At 36.7% G+C, this 22,242-nt stretch overlaps 1 protein-coding gene and 1 long non-coding RNA gene across 6 annotated transcripts in view; both read right to left on the reverse strand.

The window, feature by feature from the left end:
- Positions 1–2,957, reverse strand: part of LOC129421779 (uncharacterized) — a 15,688-nt gene extending 12,731 nt beyond the window's left edge. Inside the window, exons 1-4 of one of the 2 annotated variants that reach the window (XR_008637161.2) lie at positions 2,625–2,957; positions 2,351–2,516; positions 1,992–2,094; positions 425–545 (exon numbers count right to left, since the gene is read on the reverse strand). This is a non-coding gene — a long non-coding RNA (uncharacterized lncRNA). Of the gene's footprint in view, positions 1–424; positions 546–1,991; positions 2,106–2,350; positions 2,517–2,624 lie in introns of both variants that reach the window. The other variant, XR_012358019.1, reaches the window with a different exon arrangement.
- Positions 2,958–5,334: 2,377 nt separating this feature from the next.
- On the reverse strand, positions 5,335–21,157 carry fbxw11a (F-box and WD repeat domain containing 11a). 4 transcript variants are annotated; one of them, XM_055177309.2, is made up of 14 exons: positions 21,001–21,154; positions 19,416–19,520; positions 16,176–16,244; positions 14,762–14,981; positions 13,940–14,126; positions 12,366–12,456; positions 12,127–12,264; positions 8,567–8,685; positions 7,020–7,269; positions 6,827–6,945; positions 6,607–6,717; positions 6,319–6,397; positions 5,605–5,769; positions 5,335–5,514 (listed from the first exon to the last, which is right to left on the reverse strand). In XM_055177309.2, the coding sequence occupies exons 1-13, from the start codon at positions 21,037–21,039 to the stop codon at positions 5,608–5,610; spliced, it is 1,689 nt and encodes a 562-aa protein (XP_055033284.1). In that variant the 5' UTR covers positions 21,040–21,154; the 3' UTR covers positions 5,335–5,514; positions 5,605–5,607. The 4 variants fall into 4 exon arrangements, with proteins under 4 accessions (XP_055033284.1, XP_055033286.1, XP_055033285.1 ...); XM_055177311.2 differs by lacking the exon at positions 21,001–21,154 and adding an exon at positions 20,983–20,997; XM_055177310.2 differs by lacking the exon at positions 19,416–19,520 and having other exon boundaries at positions 21,001–21,157.
- Positions 21,158–22,242: the final 1,085 nt, after the last annotated feature.

The raw sequence follows: 22,242 nt of genomic DNA on the forward strand, positions 1-22,242 counted from the left end.
AAGGAAAAACCATTGAGGATGTATTGACATTTCCAAGCATAAACCGGTCCGGGGTGGAGGGGTTTGGCAGGGTGACCATAAGGGACTGAAGCGATGAGTACGGTGGTCAGTAGATGCCTCAAGCATAAACTGTTTAATCCAATGGGACGTTTTCCTGGATCAACATCCATGTTGGTCATTGAACAACATTTCTATTGCCCAATCAAATTTTAGGGATGGGAAAGGGGTTGCACTGGCCTCGTAGAGCCAAAGTTTGACTGTTGGACTACACTGGTCCACTTTGCATCTTATTTGGTTCAAAAACTACCTATGGGAAGATACTGTGCTATTGGTAAAGTTGATATTTAGGTATAATCTAGTTCAGTTGTTATCACACGCCTCTAGCAAATCACCTAGTATATTTTGAATGTTTAATGTCACATACCTTTCAAATGTGATCATCCGTTCTTCCTCTAAAGTTCAGGAATGAGCAACTTTAGCCGAATCTTGCCAGTTTTGTGTGTAATAGACATCATGCATCCAGTGAACAGACTTTGGGCATCAGTCTGAGGTAGAGATCAGGGCAACATTCAGGGTTACACATTTTTATTATTCATCAAACAACAAAGCTATCAACCAATCCATAACTCTCCATTTAGGACAATTACTAAAATAACAGGATATGTAACCTCCTAAGACCCGAGCTTTGGTTTGTCTTTTTTTCAGATTTCTTTCAGCTATTTGGGGTTAGGAAGAACCAATAAATATTATAACCAAATAATATTTTTCTTTGAGCAGTGTAATTGTCCATGTTTGTGCACAACAGGTTCCAGTTACACAGAATTAAGTATTACGGTTCAAACAACAAAATGTGGACATCCTTAGGAGGTTAATGAGAAATGAAATATAGGACGAGCTATGTTTTTGTCCTTTGAGAATTGTTTGGATTATAAAAGCTTCAGCTATAGCATGCCTATATGGCAAAAAAAAACATTTTTATATAATTTTAAATATATAATAAAAATTGCCAAAAATGTGCTGATATTTTGAATTTTTTTACAAAAATAAATTTTTCACTAATATATTTTTGCCTATTTTTTGTATATTTTGAAATATATTTATAAATAAATATATTTTAAAGCATTTATATTCACATCGCATTGGAAAAACTTTGTGGTAAATTAAATATATTTTCAACAACAAAAATATACTTATAATTTAATATTTTATACGACCCATACAGACATACATTTCATACTTATACTTTATACAAACTTATTTTGGCCAGGAAAAATATATATTTTTGCCCTAAGGGTTGTAAAATTAGAAATGTATTTGTTGCCGCTGAAATATATGCTACTATATGAAGGTTTAAACTAAATATATTTAATTAAACTTTACTCTCTACAAAATGTATTTTGCACATATTTAAAGGGGACATATAATGAAAATATGACTTTTTCCATGTTTAAGTGCTATAATTGGGTCCCAGATGCTTCTGTCAACCTAGAAAATGTGAAAAAGATCAACCCAGTAACTTAGTTTTGATAAACTATTCACTGCAAGCATGTGAAAAATAGGTCATTGAAAATTGGCTCCCCCTGTGATGTCAGATGGGGATAATACCGCCCCTTAATCTACACTTTCCAACAACAACACTGCCATTTAGTGCAGAGGTCAACTCCTTTGCATTTAAAAGGACACACCAAAAACAACACATTTTTGCTCAAATATACAAAGTGGCAATTTTAACATGTTATAATAAATTAACTATATTGTATTTTGAGCTAAAACTTCACATACGTATTCTGGAGACACCAAATATTTATTTTACATCTTAAAAAAGTCCCTTTTAAAACATATTTTTGGCCAAAGAAATTTAATTTTTGCTGTATGGGTGGTTCCAGCAATGCAAAGATTATGGGTTTAGTTCAATGTATATCCTGACTGTGAGTCTGCAAATAAAACTTCTATAAAATGCAAGAAATTATATTAAAGTGGGTGTTTCATACCAAAATAGATTCAGACCTGAACATCAGTTCGCAGTACATTATGGGGGATAATTCTTCCTTCCTTCCTTCCCTCCAGACAGACTCCAGACAGAGAGACCAGCACCTGTTGGTAAACTTGTTGATATGAGGTGCAAATAAAATAGCATTAGAGGCAAAGCAAGTTACTACATTTGAGATATTTGTTGTTTTAGAATAATGAATTGCTTGCAAGGAAAAAAACGCATAGAGTAAATTCACGTTGTTATTGAACCGCTATTAAATAAAAGCACAAAAGATGAAGATGAGTTCAAACATCAAAGTGGCCCTAAAGTTTCCACTCTTTAATAAAGTGTAGCTGTCAGAGTTATTATCACACAAACCAAGATGAGACAGGAGCTCTTTCAGAATAATCCACAGCCCACGGCACTCTGCCATCCTCTTATTATTTCATCAATCACGAGCTTGAACCAGCAGGAAAGTTCAGACATGTTCTGCTCTAGATCAACTCGGGTCACTCTATAGGGGCAGATGGACCTCCAGCACCATCTAGTGTCCAGTTTGAGAAGATCCACGAAAGAATACCAAGGGTCAATTTTGGTCAATTAACAACATACTGGAATACTCTGATGATGATTCAGGCTGCATTCAACTAACAGGTCTAAAATCAGAAACACGCTGTTTTGTGAGGTGTGATCTTGTGATACAGTGACAGAAACACGCCTCAGTCAGGGCTGCAAACACTCACGTTTCTCCGCGATGCTTCAGGTTGTTAACGGTGGCAAAGGAATAACACACCATGTAAGCTATACCAGTGCTCGCAGTACTGGCACTCAAATCGGCTATTTTAAGCTGTCAAGCTTACCTTATCTTGCGTACCACCACTTCTCATGTTGCTGGTACTTTGCCACAAAGTTTTACTAGACACGGCTGCACAAACCGCACGGTGTTATCAAAGTACTGCGAGAGCAAGTCGAAATGTTAAAAACGGTCCGCCTTTACCGTTGCTCTCGCGATACTCTGATGTCATAGGCCGAACGGTCTGCGCAGCACTATATTTCACCAAAGCAGACCCCTTAGAAAACTTTAGGAGTACTCGTCATTGACAAGCATTCATACCCATGTTTGTTGTGACATCTATAAACAATAATATATTTATATACAGAATATAATTATATGGTCTTGACATGCAGACTTTTTTGGCACTTTTATCCAGAGGGTAAGTAATAGAATGAGATAAAACAATAACAGAGACTCAGAAAAACTCAGAAAAAGCTTTTATTTCTATTCAATTTCTAAAATCTATTTGAATTTGTATTGTAAAATCTTTTTCCACGGACTTTCCCAACAATTCAACACAGAAATAGCAAAATATCCATACTACTATAAAATAAGTTGTTTGGCATGGTTACTTTAATAAGGAACATATAATTGTATTCTTTAATAATCCTTTAGTGAATAATAATATTCACAATAATTTAATAACCACCACAAGATGCCAACCCTCTATGTACCCTCACCCCCTGTAAATCTCACTCCAAACTGAACTCAGAAAGTTTGCAGCCCTGCCTCAGTACTCAAACAGATGATCGTTTCTATGCATGTGCCATCTCTGCTGAAAAACAGCTAAAACCTAATGTAAGCCAGTTGGATAGTAGTAGGCTGGTTTTTGATGAGTTTTGTCCAATTTGGGGCTATCAAGCTGGTCTTAGCAGGTCAGGCTAAGTTCATATGGCAAAAATACATATATCTTGCCAAAAGTATGTTGTAAATTAAATAAAGCTTTTTTATTTGAAAATATATAGTTTATATATAATTTTATTTAGTTTTAACTTTCTTATCAACAAATATTTCAGCAAGTGTATATATTTTTAACAACCAATATGGTGAAAAAAATATTCTTGGTATTTTATTTGTATTCTAAAAATATATTTTAATATGCTAAACACAGGTTAACTTATAAATTATAGCCTATTTTTGAAGTTGAAAAAATTCATTTTAACCTTTTTAAATCTGTTGTAACAAAGTTTTTCTTCTAATGTGACAAATATATTTCCTTGGACTTAAATATATGGAGGGCTAAATATATATTTTAAATGCTTTAAAATATATTTATTATTTTTCACCAACATATTTTTTGGCATTTTTGAAATATTAAAAAAAATATGTTGGTAAAAATATATTTTGTAAACATCAAAATAAATTTCAGCAATTTTTTGTATATTTTGAATTATATTTTAAATTATGTTAAATTATTATTTGTTATTTGCTGTATGGGAGACCAGCTGACCCTTCATCTTGACCAAGCTTTGCCCAGCTGGGAAGACCATCTTAAACCAGCTACTTCCAGTTTAAACTAGCAAAGACCCACTGGCCTGGTTTAAGCTAGTTGTTCATCTAAAACCATATTAAAACGTGGCCAAAATCCATGTAAAACCAGCCTGCTAAACCAGCTAAAACCAGGTTGGGAGATCAGCCTAAGCTGGTTGTTAGGCTGGTTTTAGCTGTTTTTTTCATCAGGGATTAAACTAAATGTCTATAGCTGGTTACCTGACAGCTAAGAGTTAACTCTTTTTAATTAACTGGATAAGCAAGATTCTCTTGAAACCATACATGGCAGTAAAAAAAGAGAAACCGATCACAGGTGAAAACACGCAGGCCCATGCACCACACTCAACATTGTTAAGTTCTTTATTCACGATATCTTTTTCTTAAAAAAAAAACCTCTTGTAATATACAACACAATCTGACAAGACAGTTCCGTTTATAACTAGTCGGCCCTCGATGAACAGGCAGGCAGAGAAACAGAAATAAAACAAGACACTGAGTGGTGAACATTTACAATGTCTAGCACAATCATAACAAAGAGATGAAGTCAAATAAAAAAAAAACAATTAAAAAACAAAAAGACAGAGTGTAAGAGGCATCCAGCTGAACTTCACATGCATGCTGTCCTCAACTTCACAAAACCATCCTGAATAACTTGTCGTGTCCGTGATCCCAAAGAAAAGTGTGCTGAGAAAACATCAAGGCAACGAGCCTTTCAGTACTCTCTTAACTTTCATTTCTGCAAGAGTTTGTTTTCTTCTACAAAGTCTCTTTCTTTTAAAGCAGTTCAGAAAGTCTTCTGTCCATGCGCAGATATCCATCAAGGGTACGTCACGTTCTGGAGAATCCAAATATCCTCCTGTAGATATGAGCTATCGGTGCAAAGCTTCAGCACGCCATTCCTCTGGTTATCTGAGCAGCAGTAAAATACGGTTTCAAACGTCTCTGTTTTTGTGCTTCTTATATTCCCACTATACAAAAGCAGAACAGTGCTAAAACAGCTTTGTTTTAAATTTCGCATGTGTTTTTTTGGAGTGTGGTGTGTAGTGTAGCATGTGTCTTTAGTGTGCAATTGGCAAAGCGTGAATACAGAATTGTAAAAGTTTATAGCCAGACAAAGAAGAGGAGGCGGCCCCCTGACATCATTCCTTGATGGACACGGCCACCAACCAATCAGCTCTTAGCTCTCCCAGGAAACACTAGCACACAGAAGAGGCACCTGAAAGTGAGACAAACAGATGATTTACAAAAAACTTTCAAAACAAAGAAATTTGCAACAGAATGGATTTTGGTGTTTGTGTGCGTGTACCTGCTATCTAGAGATGTACGTGTAAGTTCGTGAGGGCGATCGTCCGTCTGGCTGTCCATTGTTGGAAACGTTCAGGAAGTCCCATATAAGGATTGTGTCATCATGGGAACTGCTAATAATCTGGAACTCGTCAAACTGCAGTCGGAACACACGGCCGGAATGCTCCTGTGAGAGGTAACCATGACAACAAGCATTAAATCCCAGAAGGCATAGGGACCATGCCATAATAGTATGTACTGTTTTTGCTATGGGAAAGTATACATTTTAGTGCATCGTGTTATGTTGAGACGTATTGTGTATGGTCTGGTCTCTCTCTCTCTCTCTCTCTCTCTCTCTCTCTCTCCCTCGCTTGCTCTCTCTCGCTCTCTTTGCAAAAGAGGGTGCCAAAACTGGGAGGTACTAACACGTAACATTGTTGCCTAAACGACTTTGGGATCTTTATCAATAACACACATCAAAATATTCATTCATGCATTTCAGTTTTTGTCATTTGATTGGACAGGACATTTAATGAAAGCTGAAGTGTAGAATGATGTCATAAAAATGTTTTGTTTTGAATGCTTAGCTATGCAATGCAAATTTTGTCACTGTTTTGAAGCACACTAGCTTATAGATAACTTCAAGGATAACATACTCATACTAAAACCCAAAAAACTTTAACTTCAGGAATATGACTGATCAAATCATCAGATCAGATTTTTCAGTTATTCTCACCACAAGTGTGCGCAGACAAAGTGTACTGGCGGGTGCCCGCGGGTCCAAAGCAGCCTGCAAATCCCAAACTTTAATTTTCCTGCAAAGAGAGAGAAAGTGAATCTGGGGTTTATGATATTAAATAGATTTCTTTTAATGGGTTCGAACTCAAGGAACACGTATACTGAATATGAATAAAAATATGTATACCTTGTAATACACTGTAAATCGATTTGGATAAAAGCGTCTGCCGAATGCGTAAATGTAAATGTCCTTGCAAATAATGTTTTTGTATTAGCATGTATTCACCCATCATAGGCTCCGCTCACAATCCTTTTGTTGTCGAATCTGATGCAACGGACGAGCTCTTCATGACCCTCCAATACACGCAGACAAGCACCGCATTCAATGTCCCACAACCTGAACACACAAACACAGTCGATTTTAAACCACATTCATTTTACAAAAACGAGTAAGATTATACAGCTATTGAAAGTCGTGTGAAAATACATCATGACGTCTTTCTCACCTGATGGTGTTGTCTGAAGATCCACTGACCACAAGTCTGTCTCGATACTGAAGGCAGGCGATGCCGCGCTTATGACCGTTAAGTGTCCGCACAAACTCACACGTGCTAGTGCTCCATACCTACGAACACACACAACTATCTTTACCTCCGACTTCAAAACACTACAGCTACATATCACCCACCCCACTCTCACTTTAATGGTTCTGTCTCCAGATGCAGACACAATGTATTTGTCGTCAAAGTCCACCACGTTTACCGCCGCCCGGTGACCCACAAGCACCCGGCGTAGACTGATGTCGGTGGCAGACGCCATGTCCCACACCGCAATAGAGCGATCTTTAGAGCACGTGACCATCAGCCCGTTTGAGAACCGCAGGTGCAGAACCGCCTCGTTGTGATGGATCAGAGTGTTCAGGACCTCACCAGAACCAACATCCCAAACCCTGAGACAGAGAGAGAGAGAAAGAGATAGACAGAAATAAAGAGAGAGAGAGCTGTTAAACTAAGTAAATGAAGTGGGGCTGCAATTAACTATTATTTTCATAATCGATTAATCGGACGATTATTTTTGCGATTAATCGACTAATCGGAGAAAAACAAAATTAATATCTACTCCGATGTTTCACTTATAAAAACCTAAATTAGGATATTCCCATGTAGAAGTGCAAAAGCCACACATTGAGTTTTACTTAAATAATATTTTTTATTTAAGCCGTACATAAAAAGTGTGCAATTTTTAAATTGTAAAACATCTTAAGATCGAAATCTGATTTGTGTGTCTGAAACATATAATTTCTTATAAGACTAGCACTCACATGTACATGTACACACACATGCATGCACTTGGGCTGGGGGCAATACTGACTAAAATTAATATTTCTGTAATTTGGGCATTCATGGCGATATAGACGGTTTCAGCAGTAACAACATAAACAAGCGGCTATTGTAGTCCGTATGTAACTTCTGGTAAACTCTGCTAAGAATAAATAACAACAAAGTTCTTTAAACGTAGTTTATTAATATATCAAGCAAAAAACAACACCACATAGATTACCTAGGAAACCAAAACACTTGTTATTTTCGATGAGGCATTTGCTCAAGAGATCAGTTTAGCAACTAGTCAGACCATTAAAAAATGAAACCGGAAATAAAGTTCGGATCCAGACGTGTATCGCGTCAGCGCACGTGCGTCCGATGAAACCGTCTATACGCTAAATACTAAATATTTCCTGCAAAGTGGACTAAATGTTTACATGTATGTCACGATCACAACAGCATATGAGGAAAATTAAATTCAAAAGGCAGGGGTTTACTCCCCGTTTAAAAATGTATAATTTCAACACCATGCGAGCAGGTTGTAAAGCTTATGACCTCAGTGTACATTTCTGGCAGAGTTTCTTTTGTAAAGAAGAAGGGTCATATCACACCATACCCATATGGATGGTATTGTCTCATTACCAAAACTCGATACACCGCCCAGCCTTAGCATGCACACACGCATGAAAGGTTAACGAAGGTTGGCAGGATCTTTGAACAGTTGCTAGGGAAGTGAGGTCTGTGTTTCCATGGAGACCTTACAGCTTCTCAAGCAATGTATTGAACTTCAGCACACAGAATATGAAGGTTTATATAATATAAACCAGACAGGAAACATGTGTGTGTGTGTGTGTGTGTGTGTGTGTGTGTGTGTGTGTGTGTGTGTGTGTGTGTGTGTGTGTGTGTGTGTGTGTGTGTGTGTACCTGACAGTAGAATCAGAGGAGCCTGTCACTATGACTCTTTCATCATACTGTAGACACAGAACTGATCCAGTGTGACCTGTCAGGATCTTTAGACACTCCAGAGACTGTTTATCCCAAATCTGAGAAAGAGAGAGAGGGAGAAATTGAGAAACAGATAGACAGCCCTATGTATTGTATAACTTGCACTGCCATTTAAAGGGAAAAAAGAAAACGCTGTCATCATTCATTCATCCTCATGAAGATATTTTGATAAATGATGGTAATCACACAGTTGACTTCCATAGTCGGAAAAGCAATACTACGGAAGTCAATGGGTACCGTCAACTGTGTGCTTACTAGGGGTGTAACAATACATCAATATTTATTTCTAACGATCCGATGCATCGATGCCACACATAATAAAAAAAACGATTTGGGGTACCTTCATTTCGACACTCCACGTCCTCATTCCTTGACGTAACGTCCATCTACGCATTTCCGCCAAAGCGCACATTCTCGTTTATTTACTTCTGCTAGCTTTATTTTTTATATTTTATACTACATCAGTGATTGTCACTATTGCACATTTTGGCACAAAATACCGAAAGACTATGACTGTTGCCATCATAAGCTTGAATTTGTGTGACATTTTCCCCTCATTATTCATTTTTAATTATTTAAAAAAAAGTGTATTTTTAAATATTTTTTGTAAGTAAAAATGTAACTACTTTATCGCACCGAAAAGCATTTAATGTATCGACAAAAAAATAAAAATAAAACAAAAACAACGCATCGCTGGCGTGGAATCGATTTTGTCTCGAATCATAATTAACTGTCAGATTAAACCCCTAGTGCTTACCGTCATATATTAAAATTAGGGCTGTCAAAATTAACGCGTTAATAACGCGTTAACGCAAATTCATTTTAACGCCACTAATTTTTTTAACGGAGATTAACGCAACGCGCAATTTCTGTTTGACCCTTGGTCCAGCCCATAGTTGAATGAACAGAGACGCAGACAAATGTGACTCTCTCTAAATGAAATATAGAAATAAGAACATTAAGCTAATCGTCTACCAAATCCAATGCTCTAAATGCTCGTTGGACATCTGATATGATATTTATTTATACGTCTGAGAGGTGTAACGTTACCGTCCTCCTAATGCTTAATCTAATACAAAAATGCGTCTCAATTCATTTTGGTTTCGCTTTTATGCATGACTTAGAAAATAGACTGCAGGACTTGTCAAAATATGAACAACTATTTTTTTAAAATTTGCTAATTCCGACTCAACTTGCCTGCACATGTCACAAATGATGCAGCAGCAAACAAAAATGGAGAAAGAAAAATCTTCTAAAAGGAAAATTCTTATACAAAACAATGGCTGGTGATTCTGTTAAAATGTAAACAGGCTGTTGTTAACATACATTTGCATAAAGCATCTATATATGTATATATGATTAGAATATTAAAAACCTGAAAAGTGTTAAATTAGGGTAAATTTAGAATGGATAAAAATGTGCGATTAATTTGCGATTAATCGCAGTTAACTCATGAAATCATGCGATTAATCTAGATTAATTTTTTTAATCTATTGACAGCCCTAATTAAAATATGAAGAGTTTTGTTGCAAAACGAGATAAATCCATTTTTTTACATTTTTGTCAAAACAAGTTTATTATAATGTTATCATGTTATTATTTTGTTTTATGGTGCTACTTAGCTGTATTTTTTAAGTTATGAAGGTTTAAATCAAAACAAACCAACTGCAGTTGAATTGAAATTTTTTTGGAATGCACAACCAAAAAACTAGATTTCTGAACAATAAAAAAAAGGTGGTTATCTCGTTTTGCAACGAAACTCTTCATATCTTCTTTTGTATTCAACAGTATAAAGAAACTGATACAGTTAAAAAAAAAAAAAAACACAAAAGTGAGTAAATGATTACACATTTAAAATTTTTGTGTCAACTATCCCTTTAACTATTTCCCCGCCAGCGGTTTTTAAAAACTTTGCAAGCCAATGCCAGCATTTTTATGAATTTCACAAAAGATTAATGCCTTGCAGAAAATGTTCTACTTTCCGTGGCTTCACACCAGCCGCATTTGAAATTGCGTCTACCGCGCCTAGTTTGCCGCTTGAACAGTTTGAGTTTACTCGCTTCATTCGCTCGTGAAGCCGCGCATGAAATTCTAGTCATCGAGCCACTAACGTGGAAATTCGCGTTATGGGAGGGGCTTCTGCGACTCAGCTCGCTTTCTGTAATCAGGTCATTACTAGAGCAAGCTACTGATTGGTTAACGCGGCACATTTTTCCACCAAAGTTCAAATTTTTCAACTCGCGCGTTTGCCGCGGCACGCTCAATTCGCACCATTCAAGCGATATAAACGCTGTTGTGAAGACGCGTTGATGCGCGTCTGGAGGTCTCGTGGCGCGAATGATTCCTGGATGCGGTGCATGTGACGAAAATTTTGTCAATAGAATAGTACGCTAGCACTAAACATGCACAGCAGAATTTATGTAACCGCGCTTACTTTGCAAGCATAGGTCGTGCATACGCGTACAGGAGTATGTTGGCCCATACTGTGCACACATACGAGTCAAATAAATTATGCTTTGCAAAGTTGTGTGTTCGACCACGCAAAAAAAACGAACTATACTCCAAACCTTACCATTCAGAGAGAGCAGGAGGAAATTTGGAGGAAAGATGTTCGGCATTAAAAACGTAAAGCAACATCAGGTTATTTACATACATTTTGTGTGACTGTAACCCTGCAGTGCCGGAGCTTAAAATTAACATAACGTTATTGTCGAGGTCTGTGTGTGAACGCTAATATAGTTATAGTTATCATTATTGTGTGAATGCCCCATTAATCAAATCAACCAAAAGAAACACATAGATGCTGTTTACACCTGGTATTAAGATCGATCAATGGTCGATCGAATCACAAGTGGACATTTGTTTTATTTTTTTACATTTTTAATATTTTGATATTTAAAAGTGTCCAGCAGCAGACACAACGTTTTCTGAATCAGTCTTTTGCATCAACAGCGATTAAAGCAACACTATGTAGTTTTTTACCTTTAAATAATGTCTCTAAAATTATTTCAGTGATAGAACAACTCTTAACTGGACAAATTGTACTGTTGCTGCAACCTGAGCAACCTCCTAGCTGCTACAAGCACACTCTGAAAGTGGCAGTGGAGGGTAGAGCACACAGCGCCGCCCCGCCCCTCCCCCTGCCTGCAGAAGAGTGTCTGATACCAGGCACTGTTGCGCTTTTCAACCACATGGGGGAGCTGTAAGCCATTTTTACATGGAAACTACATAGTGTTGCTTTAAATGTTGCATTGCAATCTGACACACAGTATTGTTTGTAAACGAAAATGCATGCCTTGGTGGAAATGCGTAGATGGATTTCACATGTAGAAAGTGTCAAAATACAGAAACCACAAATTGATATTTTACGTGTGGCATCGATGGATCGTATATAGGCATTCCATCGATCCATTTCGATGTATTGCTACACCCCTAATAGTCAGACAGACAGAGCAGCAGACAGACAGGTGGACAAATACTTTGATAGAGTTGTCTCGTAGGCCGCTGATGATCTTCTCGTCATCGTACTGAAGGCAATAAACTCCTTTACTGTTCTCTGACCGGCACTGAATCCTCTGAAGATTGTGACGACCACAACGCCAGTTTGCTTCAATTGTCTGAAAGAAACAGAAGGAGAAGCTGAGCGAGTGGGAGGGTGACAGGATCGATGGATGAATGGATAAAAAAATAAGGTTTGGAAAGGTGCATAGCGGCTCACCTCAATGTCCTGTATAATTTTGGGATAAAGTGAATGATAGTACGAATTGGGCGGGACCTCGTTCGTTCGGTTCTTAAATAAATATTTCTCCCTGTTAACAAACCATCAAAAACATTTTCACAGATCAGCTGGTTATGATATATATTTAGACATGAACTAATCGAGTCTCCACCCACCTCCATCCGGATACTGTACATGATTCACACAAACACACACAATGATGTCCAGTTTGTGCTGAAGATTATTAAAAGGATAGTTCACCCAAAAATGAAAACTCTGTCATCATCCACTCACTCCCATGTTGTTACAAACCAGCATTAAAGGAATAGTCTACTCATTTTCAATATTCAAATATGTTATTACCTTAACTAAGAATTGTTGATACATCCCTCTATCATCTGTGTGCGTGCACGTAAGCGCTGGAGCGCGCTGCGACGCTTCGATAGTCCCATTCATTCAATGGTACCAATCAGAGATAAAGTTAGAAGTGACCAAACACATCAACGTTTTTCCTATTTAAGACGAGTAGTTATACGAGCAAGTTTGGTGGTACAAAATAAAACGTAGCGCTTTTCTAAGCAGATTTAAAAGAGGAACTATAATTTACGGCGCAACAGCACTCTTAGGAGTACTTCGACTCGGCGCAGTAACACCCTCCCTCTCCCATTATGAGAGTGAGAAGGGGAGCGGACTTTTCAGGTGAGTCGAAGTACTCCCAAAAGTGCTATTACGCCATAAAATATAGTTCCTCTTTTAAATCCGCTTAGAAAAGCGATACGTTTTATTTTATACCACCAAACTTGCTCGTATAACTACTCGTCTTAAATAGGAAAAACGTTGATGTGTTTGGTCACTTCTAACTTTATCTCTGATTGGTACCATTGAATGAATGGGGCTATCGAAGCGTCGCAGCGCGCTCCAGCGCTTACGTGCACGCACACAGATGATAGAGGGATGTATCAACAATTCTTAGTTAAGGTAATAACATATTTTAATATTGAAAATGAGTAGACTATTCCTTTAATTTCTTTGATCTAATGAATACAAAGGAAGACATCCCGAGAAATGCCTGCAACCAAACCGCCCGTGGACCCCATTCACCTCCACAGTAGGAAAAAAGAATACTATGGAAGTAAATGGGGTCCACAAACGGCCCGGCCACAAACACCTCTCAAAACATCCCCCCTCCCGTTCATCAGAACAAATACATTTTTACAGGTTTGTAACAACATGAGAGTGAGCAAACGATGACAGAATTTTCATTTTTGGGTGAACTATCCCTCTAACATTAAGTTTAGCCTCCGTACTCAAAGACAGATAGATTATACATCATATATATGATAAATAATTGACTGCAAACTGCTGGATTACTAATGCACACAAGGTGTAAGGACAGCTGAACATTACTGTCAATAATTCAACACTTCAGAGCGAGTTATGTTGACGTGAAAACATTTTTTAAACATCTTGCATGCAGAACTTGTTTTTTGTAACAACTCACACATCTGTTTTGTGTAATGCTAAAAATGAGCATACGGTGAGCTTTAAAACCATCTGTGTGTGTGTGTCCTTACCACTGATGTCGCTCTGAAAGGCCTTTCCAAAGCAGATCCGTACGGACCATCCGCTCGATGAGTTTCTTCCACAGCATTCCATCCGAGATGACCCTCTGCCACTCTCTACAGACCAGCTCAGCCGAGCACAGAGAGCGAGCGTCCAGGAACGACAAGATGTTCTCAGCTATGTGATCCAAACCCTGAGCTGGTAGACACCGAGAGAGATCCCACATTTGAAAATCCTTTTTTGGACATTTTGGACATGTCTTGTCAAAATAAATCTCTTCTTTTGAAGCAAGCATTGAAGTGTTCACCCAAGAATGACAATTTAGTCATTAGTTACTCGTCCTCATGTCGTTCAACACCTGCATTCATCTTCAGGACACAAATGATGCTCTGCTTTTGTTAATAGGTGACTTTATGAGCACAAAAAGTATTTTTGTCTCTTCATAAAATAAAGTTTGAATCGCTGTGGTCACATGAACTATTTCAACAATGTCTTTCTGGGAATTGGACGTTGTGAGTTTCTTTGCTGTCTATGGGGGCCCTGAAAGCTCTCGGATTTCACAAAAAAAAAATAAATAAATAAATATATATATATATATATATATATATATATATATATATATATATATATATATATATATATATATATATATATATATATATATATATATATATATATATATATATATATATATATATATTTGGGTTCTGAATGGTTGAAGGTCTTAAGGGTGTGGGTGTGGAAATGAAGACAACATTTTAAAAGACGAAATTTTCATTCTGGGGTGAACTAACGCTTTAACATGTAGTCTTGTGTCTGTGTGCATTAGATACCTGGTAGCGCGGTGATGAAGTCTCTCTGTAACATGGGTTTAAGGTAAGTGTTTATATGGCCGTGTTGGTAATGGCACATTCGTGAGATGAGACGCTCCACAAACTCCACCTGATCAGATTCTGACCACTGATCAAACAGCTGGAAGCACAGATCTTTTTCCTTCTCGTAGTTCCCTTGAGACACCCTCTTCCTCGAACCCGTCACTGAACCGTTCGCTAACTGCAGCACCCGGACAACATGAGAAAGACACATTAAATAAGATCAAAACTGAGCCTCTGTTGCACGTGTGCCCTGTGTTTACCATTTCTAAAAATACTTTTAATCACGATTAAATATTTTGTTTAGAGCTGAAACGATTAGTCGACAAGTCAACAATAAAAATGTGTCAACAAATATCTTTGTTGTCGAGCCTATAACGCTAGAGTGTAATGCAGCCCAAACAAATTTGCGATAGAAGATAAAACCACAGCGTGGATTATGGCGTAGTGCAAATGTATCAGAACGAACATGTGACTGATCAAGTTTAGGAGTCAGGATAGTAATAATAAATAGTGTTATTATAGATCTTATAGTCTGTTTTAGAAAAGAAGCTCTTAAGACTGCTGATAAGAGATGTTGGTGTTAAAAATATTTTGTCTATAATGCTGTTTTTTTATTAGAGAACAGAATATTTAAACAATGCTTAGAAAGCATTTTTTGTGTTATTTGAGTTAAACTTAAGAAATCCGAAAACTTAAGAGAATGACCTGCTGAAAGTTAATTAAAACAACTATTTCAAGTGCGTAAGTGATTTTCTTTTTTAATTATTAGTTAGAATATGTATAACTTAATGTTTTAACTAATTGAAAAAGCTGAATAGTCGCTCAAAACGTACTGATTATTCGTTGAAATAATTGACGATTGGTTGATAATTTGTTCTAATAATCAATTAATTAGTCGATTATCAAAATAATCGTTTGTTGCAGCCAAAATTTTGTTGATACTTTCAGAATCATATGAAAAAAGATGAATAATTTTCATTTTTCACATACTGATGAGTTAAACCTCTGTCAGAAGAGGCCACACATGTGCTGACTTTAACCCTAGATGTTCAAACATCCGGATGTGTTTCAAATAGCATACAAGTACAGCTTAAACCTTATATAAAAACTGACAGACTGAAAGCTTACATATGATTTAAATTTCAAAAAAGCTTTAATGGAATTGCAAAAAAGGTATAAAAACAATAAATATATATGCATCTCACCTAACATCTTCTGTAAGACATAAACAGGCAGGAATACAGCAGTGCATGTTGTCACAAAGTCAAAGACTTACGTATCTACCATGTGTCATTTTAACATCTTAACCAAAATCACAGAGACATTCAGTGACTATAAAAGTAACTATAGTAAACATAGGACACATACTAACCTTATATAAAGATGTCTTCTTCGATGAGACCTCATCTGTGTTAGTTTGTGACTCCATCCCTGTCAAGTTCTACACACACACACACACACACGCGCGCGCACACACACACACACACACACACACAGAGAAAGAGAGATCTGATTCTGATTGTTGTTTGTCAGTGTAGGTGACAGGTAAGATACACAAGCTGTGTCCCAATTCGAAGGGTGCATAAAATGAAGCCTCAAAATGCGTCCTTATTTCTCAGCACTGTTTAGGATAGAAGAATGGATCCTTCACAGCGTAGGCTATCCTTCATTGCACACCTATAACGGCTGGATATTTTAAAATAAACATTTAAAACCTTCATTAAAAAAGTTGTTTTTTTCTGCTAAATACACACGTTTTAGTATTACAAGTTATGTTTTGTATTAATATTATTCTGTGTATGTTGCGTATATTTCTAAGATTGATTAATTTGATATACTGTTGGTTACAGCAACGTGTCATATTTTCTAAACTAATTAATATTTTTCAGGCTCCATATTTATTTTAATAAGTTAGAAATGTCTCTGTTGCTGTGTCCTGCTGACAGGAAAAGGCTAGACCGTCTCATTTCAGTCGAGATCGAGTGCTTGCTTTTTGAGGTTGCGTCCTTAGAAGGTCGAAGCCCTTAAATTGGGAAACAGCTACAATGGCCATTAGGCTGTTACAAATAATGCATTCTGGATAAAACATTCGAGCAGTTTAACATGCAAACAAAAATGTACAACAAAAAGAGAAATAATTGCCATCATTACATCATGTGACTCTCCTCTGAAATCTTACACAACACAACAGTAACATTTATTTTATATGACTTCCAACATAACACACTGAACATACTGATGACAGCAGACACACAGACAAATGTCTCTCTAAATTCAGTCCACGCACATCACTTCAAAAACCACTAACTCTGTCCATCTTTCTCATTCTCTCTCTCTCTCTCTCTCTCTCTCTCTCTCTCAGAAGCTCTGGCAATAACCATTAGTGGTCAACCATTTTCTGTCTGAGCCGATATAGATCCATTTTACATTATATCAGTGAATGACTCTTACACAAAACTGCATTTATTAACATAGCAAGACAAAACCTCACCAAATATATTGTAAAAATTAATAATTAACTAAATAATAACTACTTAAAACAAAATAATAACTACTTAAAACACTTACTGTGTTAGCAGGACTCACTAAGAAATGAGATACAGATTTTAACAAGGTTCACTACAAAATTATTAATTGCCCAACCCTTTAAATAGCGCAGCCCTTTTTGAGTGGGGGTGAAAAGTAATGTACACCTTCAAATTAATATAACTCTGGCATTGTTAAGTATTAAATAATTTTTTTAAAGCAGCAATTGTTTTAAATGTATTGTTATAGAAAAAAATAATGCCATATAGTATTATTTTATACATCAAATTATCAAAAAATTAAGTTTGTGTTGGTTTGCTGCATACTCTTGTCACAAATTAATAAATGATGGTCACTGCATTATCATTACTGCTATTAATAAGTTTTAAAATATGAAAACTACATTCTTAGACCTTTCCAACAATATAAAGTCTGTCGTGATAGATAAAAATTTACATGCAAAATATTGAAGTCATGGGACAGTGCCAGTTACCGGATTAAATTATATATAGATATATATAGTCAAAAAAGTAGACTTTTGTGATATACTCATTTTCTCTCTGATATGCTGTACGGTATATCACAAAATCTACTTATTTAAAGGTCCGGTTGTTTCTATGTTTTTGAAGCTTTGATTGTGTTAACAGTGCGCAATATAACATGTGTTCATGTTTCACGTGTAAAAAAAAAACCTCTATTTTTCACACAATTTACTTATCTCTATAGCGCTGTTTTCACTGCTCTAAAAACGGGCTGATGTCTTTCTTGTTCTATGAAGACCCTCCTTCAGAAATACCTATCGAGTTCTGATTGTGTAGCTTGTTTAGTGCGTTGTAATTCGATAGCAGCTTAGCTTGCCGTTAGCTTAGCTGGCAACATATTCCTGTGGGCGGAGCTTAGTCAAAAAACTATTCTAATGACGTCATTAAAGCAGGAAGTAGAGGGCTGTACTGCTGTAGTCCAAACCAGACGTTCGCTGTAGGCTTTGAAAGGGGAATTCTGTTAAAGAAAATAAATCGCCTGGCAGTGAACTTTGAGCTTTATCATTTTACAGGTATTATTTATGCTATTATAGCAGCATTACACACTAACTAGGGTTTTAAAAAATGGGATCAGGAGAAACATGACCTTTGAAGTCATACGACATTCACGTTTATTGGTCTTATCAACTGGTCAACCACTAATCATTAATCCGAGTTAAAGAAATAGTTCATACAAAAATAAAAAATTGCTGTTTATTTACTCACCCTTATTCCATCCGATTTAAGAAACCCCAGTGCTCTGTTATTCAAATAATGCAATGGTTTCTTCCACTTTGAGAGTTCAAAAAGCAGATATATCCAATGCAAAAGACATCCCTATGACTCCTGGTGACATATTGGTGAAGTATTGATTTCTCAGAAAGCCAATCGATCAGTTTTTGCAAGGAACTGAATGCTATTTACATCATTATAAGCGTTAATGCAGGAGCCTCTGCTAAACATGAGCATAATTTTCTCTTTGTGGTGTTTGGCAAACCAGCCTCTTAGCATCACCTATAAAGCGGAAAAAGAATATACAAAACTTCTGTATTGTATATCTATAGTTTTTAAACTCTCAAAGTGGGGCCCTAGGGTTTCTGCAAAATATCTTATTTATTGTTCTACAAAAGAAAATGGATGGCCAAACAGTGAGTAAATAAACTGCAAATTTTCATTTTGGGTTAACATTCCCTTTTAGAAGCTAACACAACCTAGCACAAAACATCTGATGAGACAAACAAGTGGTGAGGAGCAAAGCAAAGAGGAGCGGAGCGAGAGAAGCAGAGCAGAGAAGACCACTGAGGAGCAGAAGAGACAGCAGAGAGGAGCGGTGTGGAGCAGAGCAAAGAGCAGCTAGCTATGAAAAGCAGAGCACAAAATGGCGTTGAGGAGCAGTTAGTAATAGAGCGAAGTGAGAGAAGCAGAGCTGAAAAAGAGTACTGAGGAGCAGGGTGAGACAAATAGAGAGGAGCGGTGAGGAGCGGAGCAACAGAGAAGAACACTGAGGAGCAGAGCAAGAGGAGCGGAAAGGAGCATTTAGGAGGTACTAAAGAGGAGAGCAGAACCTGGTTGTGGGCCCGGGAGGTGGGGAGGCTCTGCAGGCATCTAAGAGCACACAGACTCTCGGCCACCGAGGAACAACCCAGCCAGACAGAACGAGGCAAAGAACACTGTGAGTGAAAGAGAAAGAGAGAGAGAGAGAGTGCCAGAGAAAGAGAGATGCAGAGATAGAGAGAGCAAAAGATGCGATAACAGCAGGGAAAATAAGGGAATAAGCAAGAGAGAAAACATAGAGAGGAAAAAACAAGGAATAAAACAAAGACAAAATAATGATAATAAATTGACAAATAATAAAAGAGAAATAGATAAAGAGAAAGATAAGAAAATAAATAAATAGTGCAAGCGAGAGAGTGAGAGAGAGCAAGAGAGGGGCCAGATAGCAGCAAGCATATGCAAATAATAAATTAAAAACGTGATGTGACAGAGACGAACGAGTGAAAGTGTGAACAATAGAAAAAGAGAGAGAGAGAGAGTCAAGTGAGAGAAAAAAAACAGCGTTAGAGCAACAGTGAGCTACACAAACACACACACGCACTCCTGCAAACACAAAACAACAAACAACATCATGAGTGGGTGGAGCATAGGGGGAGTGGCCTATTAGTATATGATTATGTGTTCAGTTTATTATACACTAAAAAACATTATTTTAAACATTCATGCAGCAGTGATGACGTGTGTGTTTGTGAATGGACACCCAATGAAACCAAAACTTCACATGAACATGTAGCAATAAGTTTATAAATGATTACTTTATTTCAATAATTTTAAATTATTTAAAAAAAATAATTTAGTCAAACAAAACTGCTGATTTTGACTTGCCCGTTATAGACAACCATATTTTCTTAAGAGTTGTTTGGTTTCTAGATCACAAACTACTAATATTAAAAATTCTCTAAACCTGAAGTAAAAATTAAAGACCCGTTCACAACAGCTGGGCTTTAACATTAAGGGGGTTGATGAACTTTAAAGACTAAAACAAAGCTTTACTCTCCTGTCCATTGTTTACATCTAAAATCCAACTGTATGTGATTTAAAAAAAAATTGACAGGCATGTAGATATCTATTATTAGAGAAAGAACATTAGTGCACAATAGATTGAGACTGTATGACGCGTTTAAAGACTGCATATCAAATATATGTTGTTCGTACAGATAAAACGCAAAATATGACTCGCATATACGCTGAATGTGGTATATGAAGCACATATACTAGACTGTATATGCGATAAATGAAGCGTGTGGTATATAAATCGTATATTTATGTAAACTATCAAGCGCATATAATCTGTGTTTGATGAGGCAAATGAAGCAGTCGCGCAGTGGCGCAGCGTTGCCGCAATGAGCGCTCGGACCCTGCAGTAAAACACAAACGCATCTCGACTTTCACACGACACATATGAGTCAAAACATGACCGCATTTTAATGACATCACTCAAATTATGATTTTAGCAGCCACATTACAGCATCGATTCGCTCCGTTGGCTTTATATCGTCCGTCGCCCTCAGTAGAACCTTTGTAGTACACTGGAATAAATATAAACATCACATTTTGGGGATTCTGTGTTTTCCGTACATTTCAGTTCGAACGTACCATCAGCTCCAGGGTTTTGTCCTCCATGTCCGGATCCATGTTATTGTTGTTCTGTTCGCGTCCAGCCGTGAAAATGGAAACCCGTCCGTGAACCCGAGCGAAGCCAGAAACAACAAACAAAAATAAAGCGCAAATAAAATAGACCGAACATCAAAATAAGAGTCCCATCATGCCGCTTCTCTTATCCTCTTACGTTCCGACTTTTTACCACCACCTTCTGCACATTTTCAGAATAAGATTAACAAATCAGAAAATTGCTAATTTTCGGCAATTTATGAATAAGGACAGGGTAATAATTGGAGTCTCCCATATGAAAAATAATATAGTATTTACCATGGAAAACTGCGTACACGGGAGTATCCTATTACAGTAATTACTACAATTTGTCTTTCATATTAACTAAAATAGATTTGTTTTTTTTAAAAAGGGGGGGGGTGAACCCCGCAGCTGGGTTAAATTCACCCAGAATTTTTTTTTACTATATATTTATATTTTTATATTGGGTAAAACAACCCATTATAGGTTAAATTACACGGGTTCGGCCCTCCCCCTACGAAAATTAATCATGTTTTTTTTGTGGTAAAAGTGTAGCAACCATGTTTATTTTTTTGGTGTTTTGATTACTATTAGCAAAACCATGGTTTTATTAAAGTAACCATGTTTTTTTAACTGTAGTAAAACCATGGTTAATTTTCATAAGAGTTTTTGACCCATTGCTGGTTTGAAAAAAATCCTGCATTTTTTAGAGTATAGTAAATAATGTAGTATACTTTAGTATGTACTATGGTAGTTTAAGTTTATTTAACTCTAAATCAATGTGAAATCCTTAATTTATATTACACCAGCATTTGCAGAATTTGGGTACACTCATAACGGGGTTTACCTAAAAATTTATTATATTCCCCAAAGGTTTTGGTATTTTATAAAAAAGGGGGGTCATCAGACGAGAAATAAAGGATAAAGTAAAGTCATGTAGTAAGACTGATGGTCTATAGCAGATGGGAAAAGAGACTGTTATAAGATTTTATAAAAATGGCAAAAATTACATTTGATCTATAGCTACTGTTTATATCCTATTATCATTCATTACTGATTATCTATTTGGTGTGGTCATTTTTAAGCTTAAAAAGATGAGTGATGTTAGCTGAACACTGCAAATGTAAATGCATTATAAAAAAGCTTGATGCATTTCGTGTTCCAACCATCTTGATGTTTTCAGAATGGATATGCAGATTTTAAGTC

This window comes from Misgurnus anguillicaudatus, chromosome 16, assembly GCF_027580225.2.
Source record: "Misgurnus anguillicaudatus chromosome 16, ASM2758022v2, whole genome shotgun sequence".
NCBI lineage: Eukaryota > Metazoa > Chordata > Actinopteri > Cypriniformes > Cobitidae > Misgurnus > Misgurnus anguillicaudatus.

Coding starts and splice junctions, on each gene's coding strand:
- fbxw11a (XM_055177309.2), bottom strand. CDS start 21,039: ATGGATCCGGACATGGAGGACAAAACCCTGGAGCTGATG. Junction 14,127..14,761: donor CTTCATCACCGCGCTACCAG/GTATCTAATGCA, acceptor GGTGTCTACCAG/CTCAGGGTTTGGATCACATA. Junction 5,770..6,318: donor TTTGTCTGCGCACACTTGTG/GTGAGAATAACT, acceptor TACCTCTCACAG/GAGCATTCCGGCCGTGTGTT.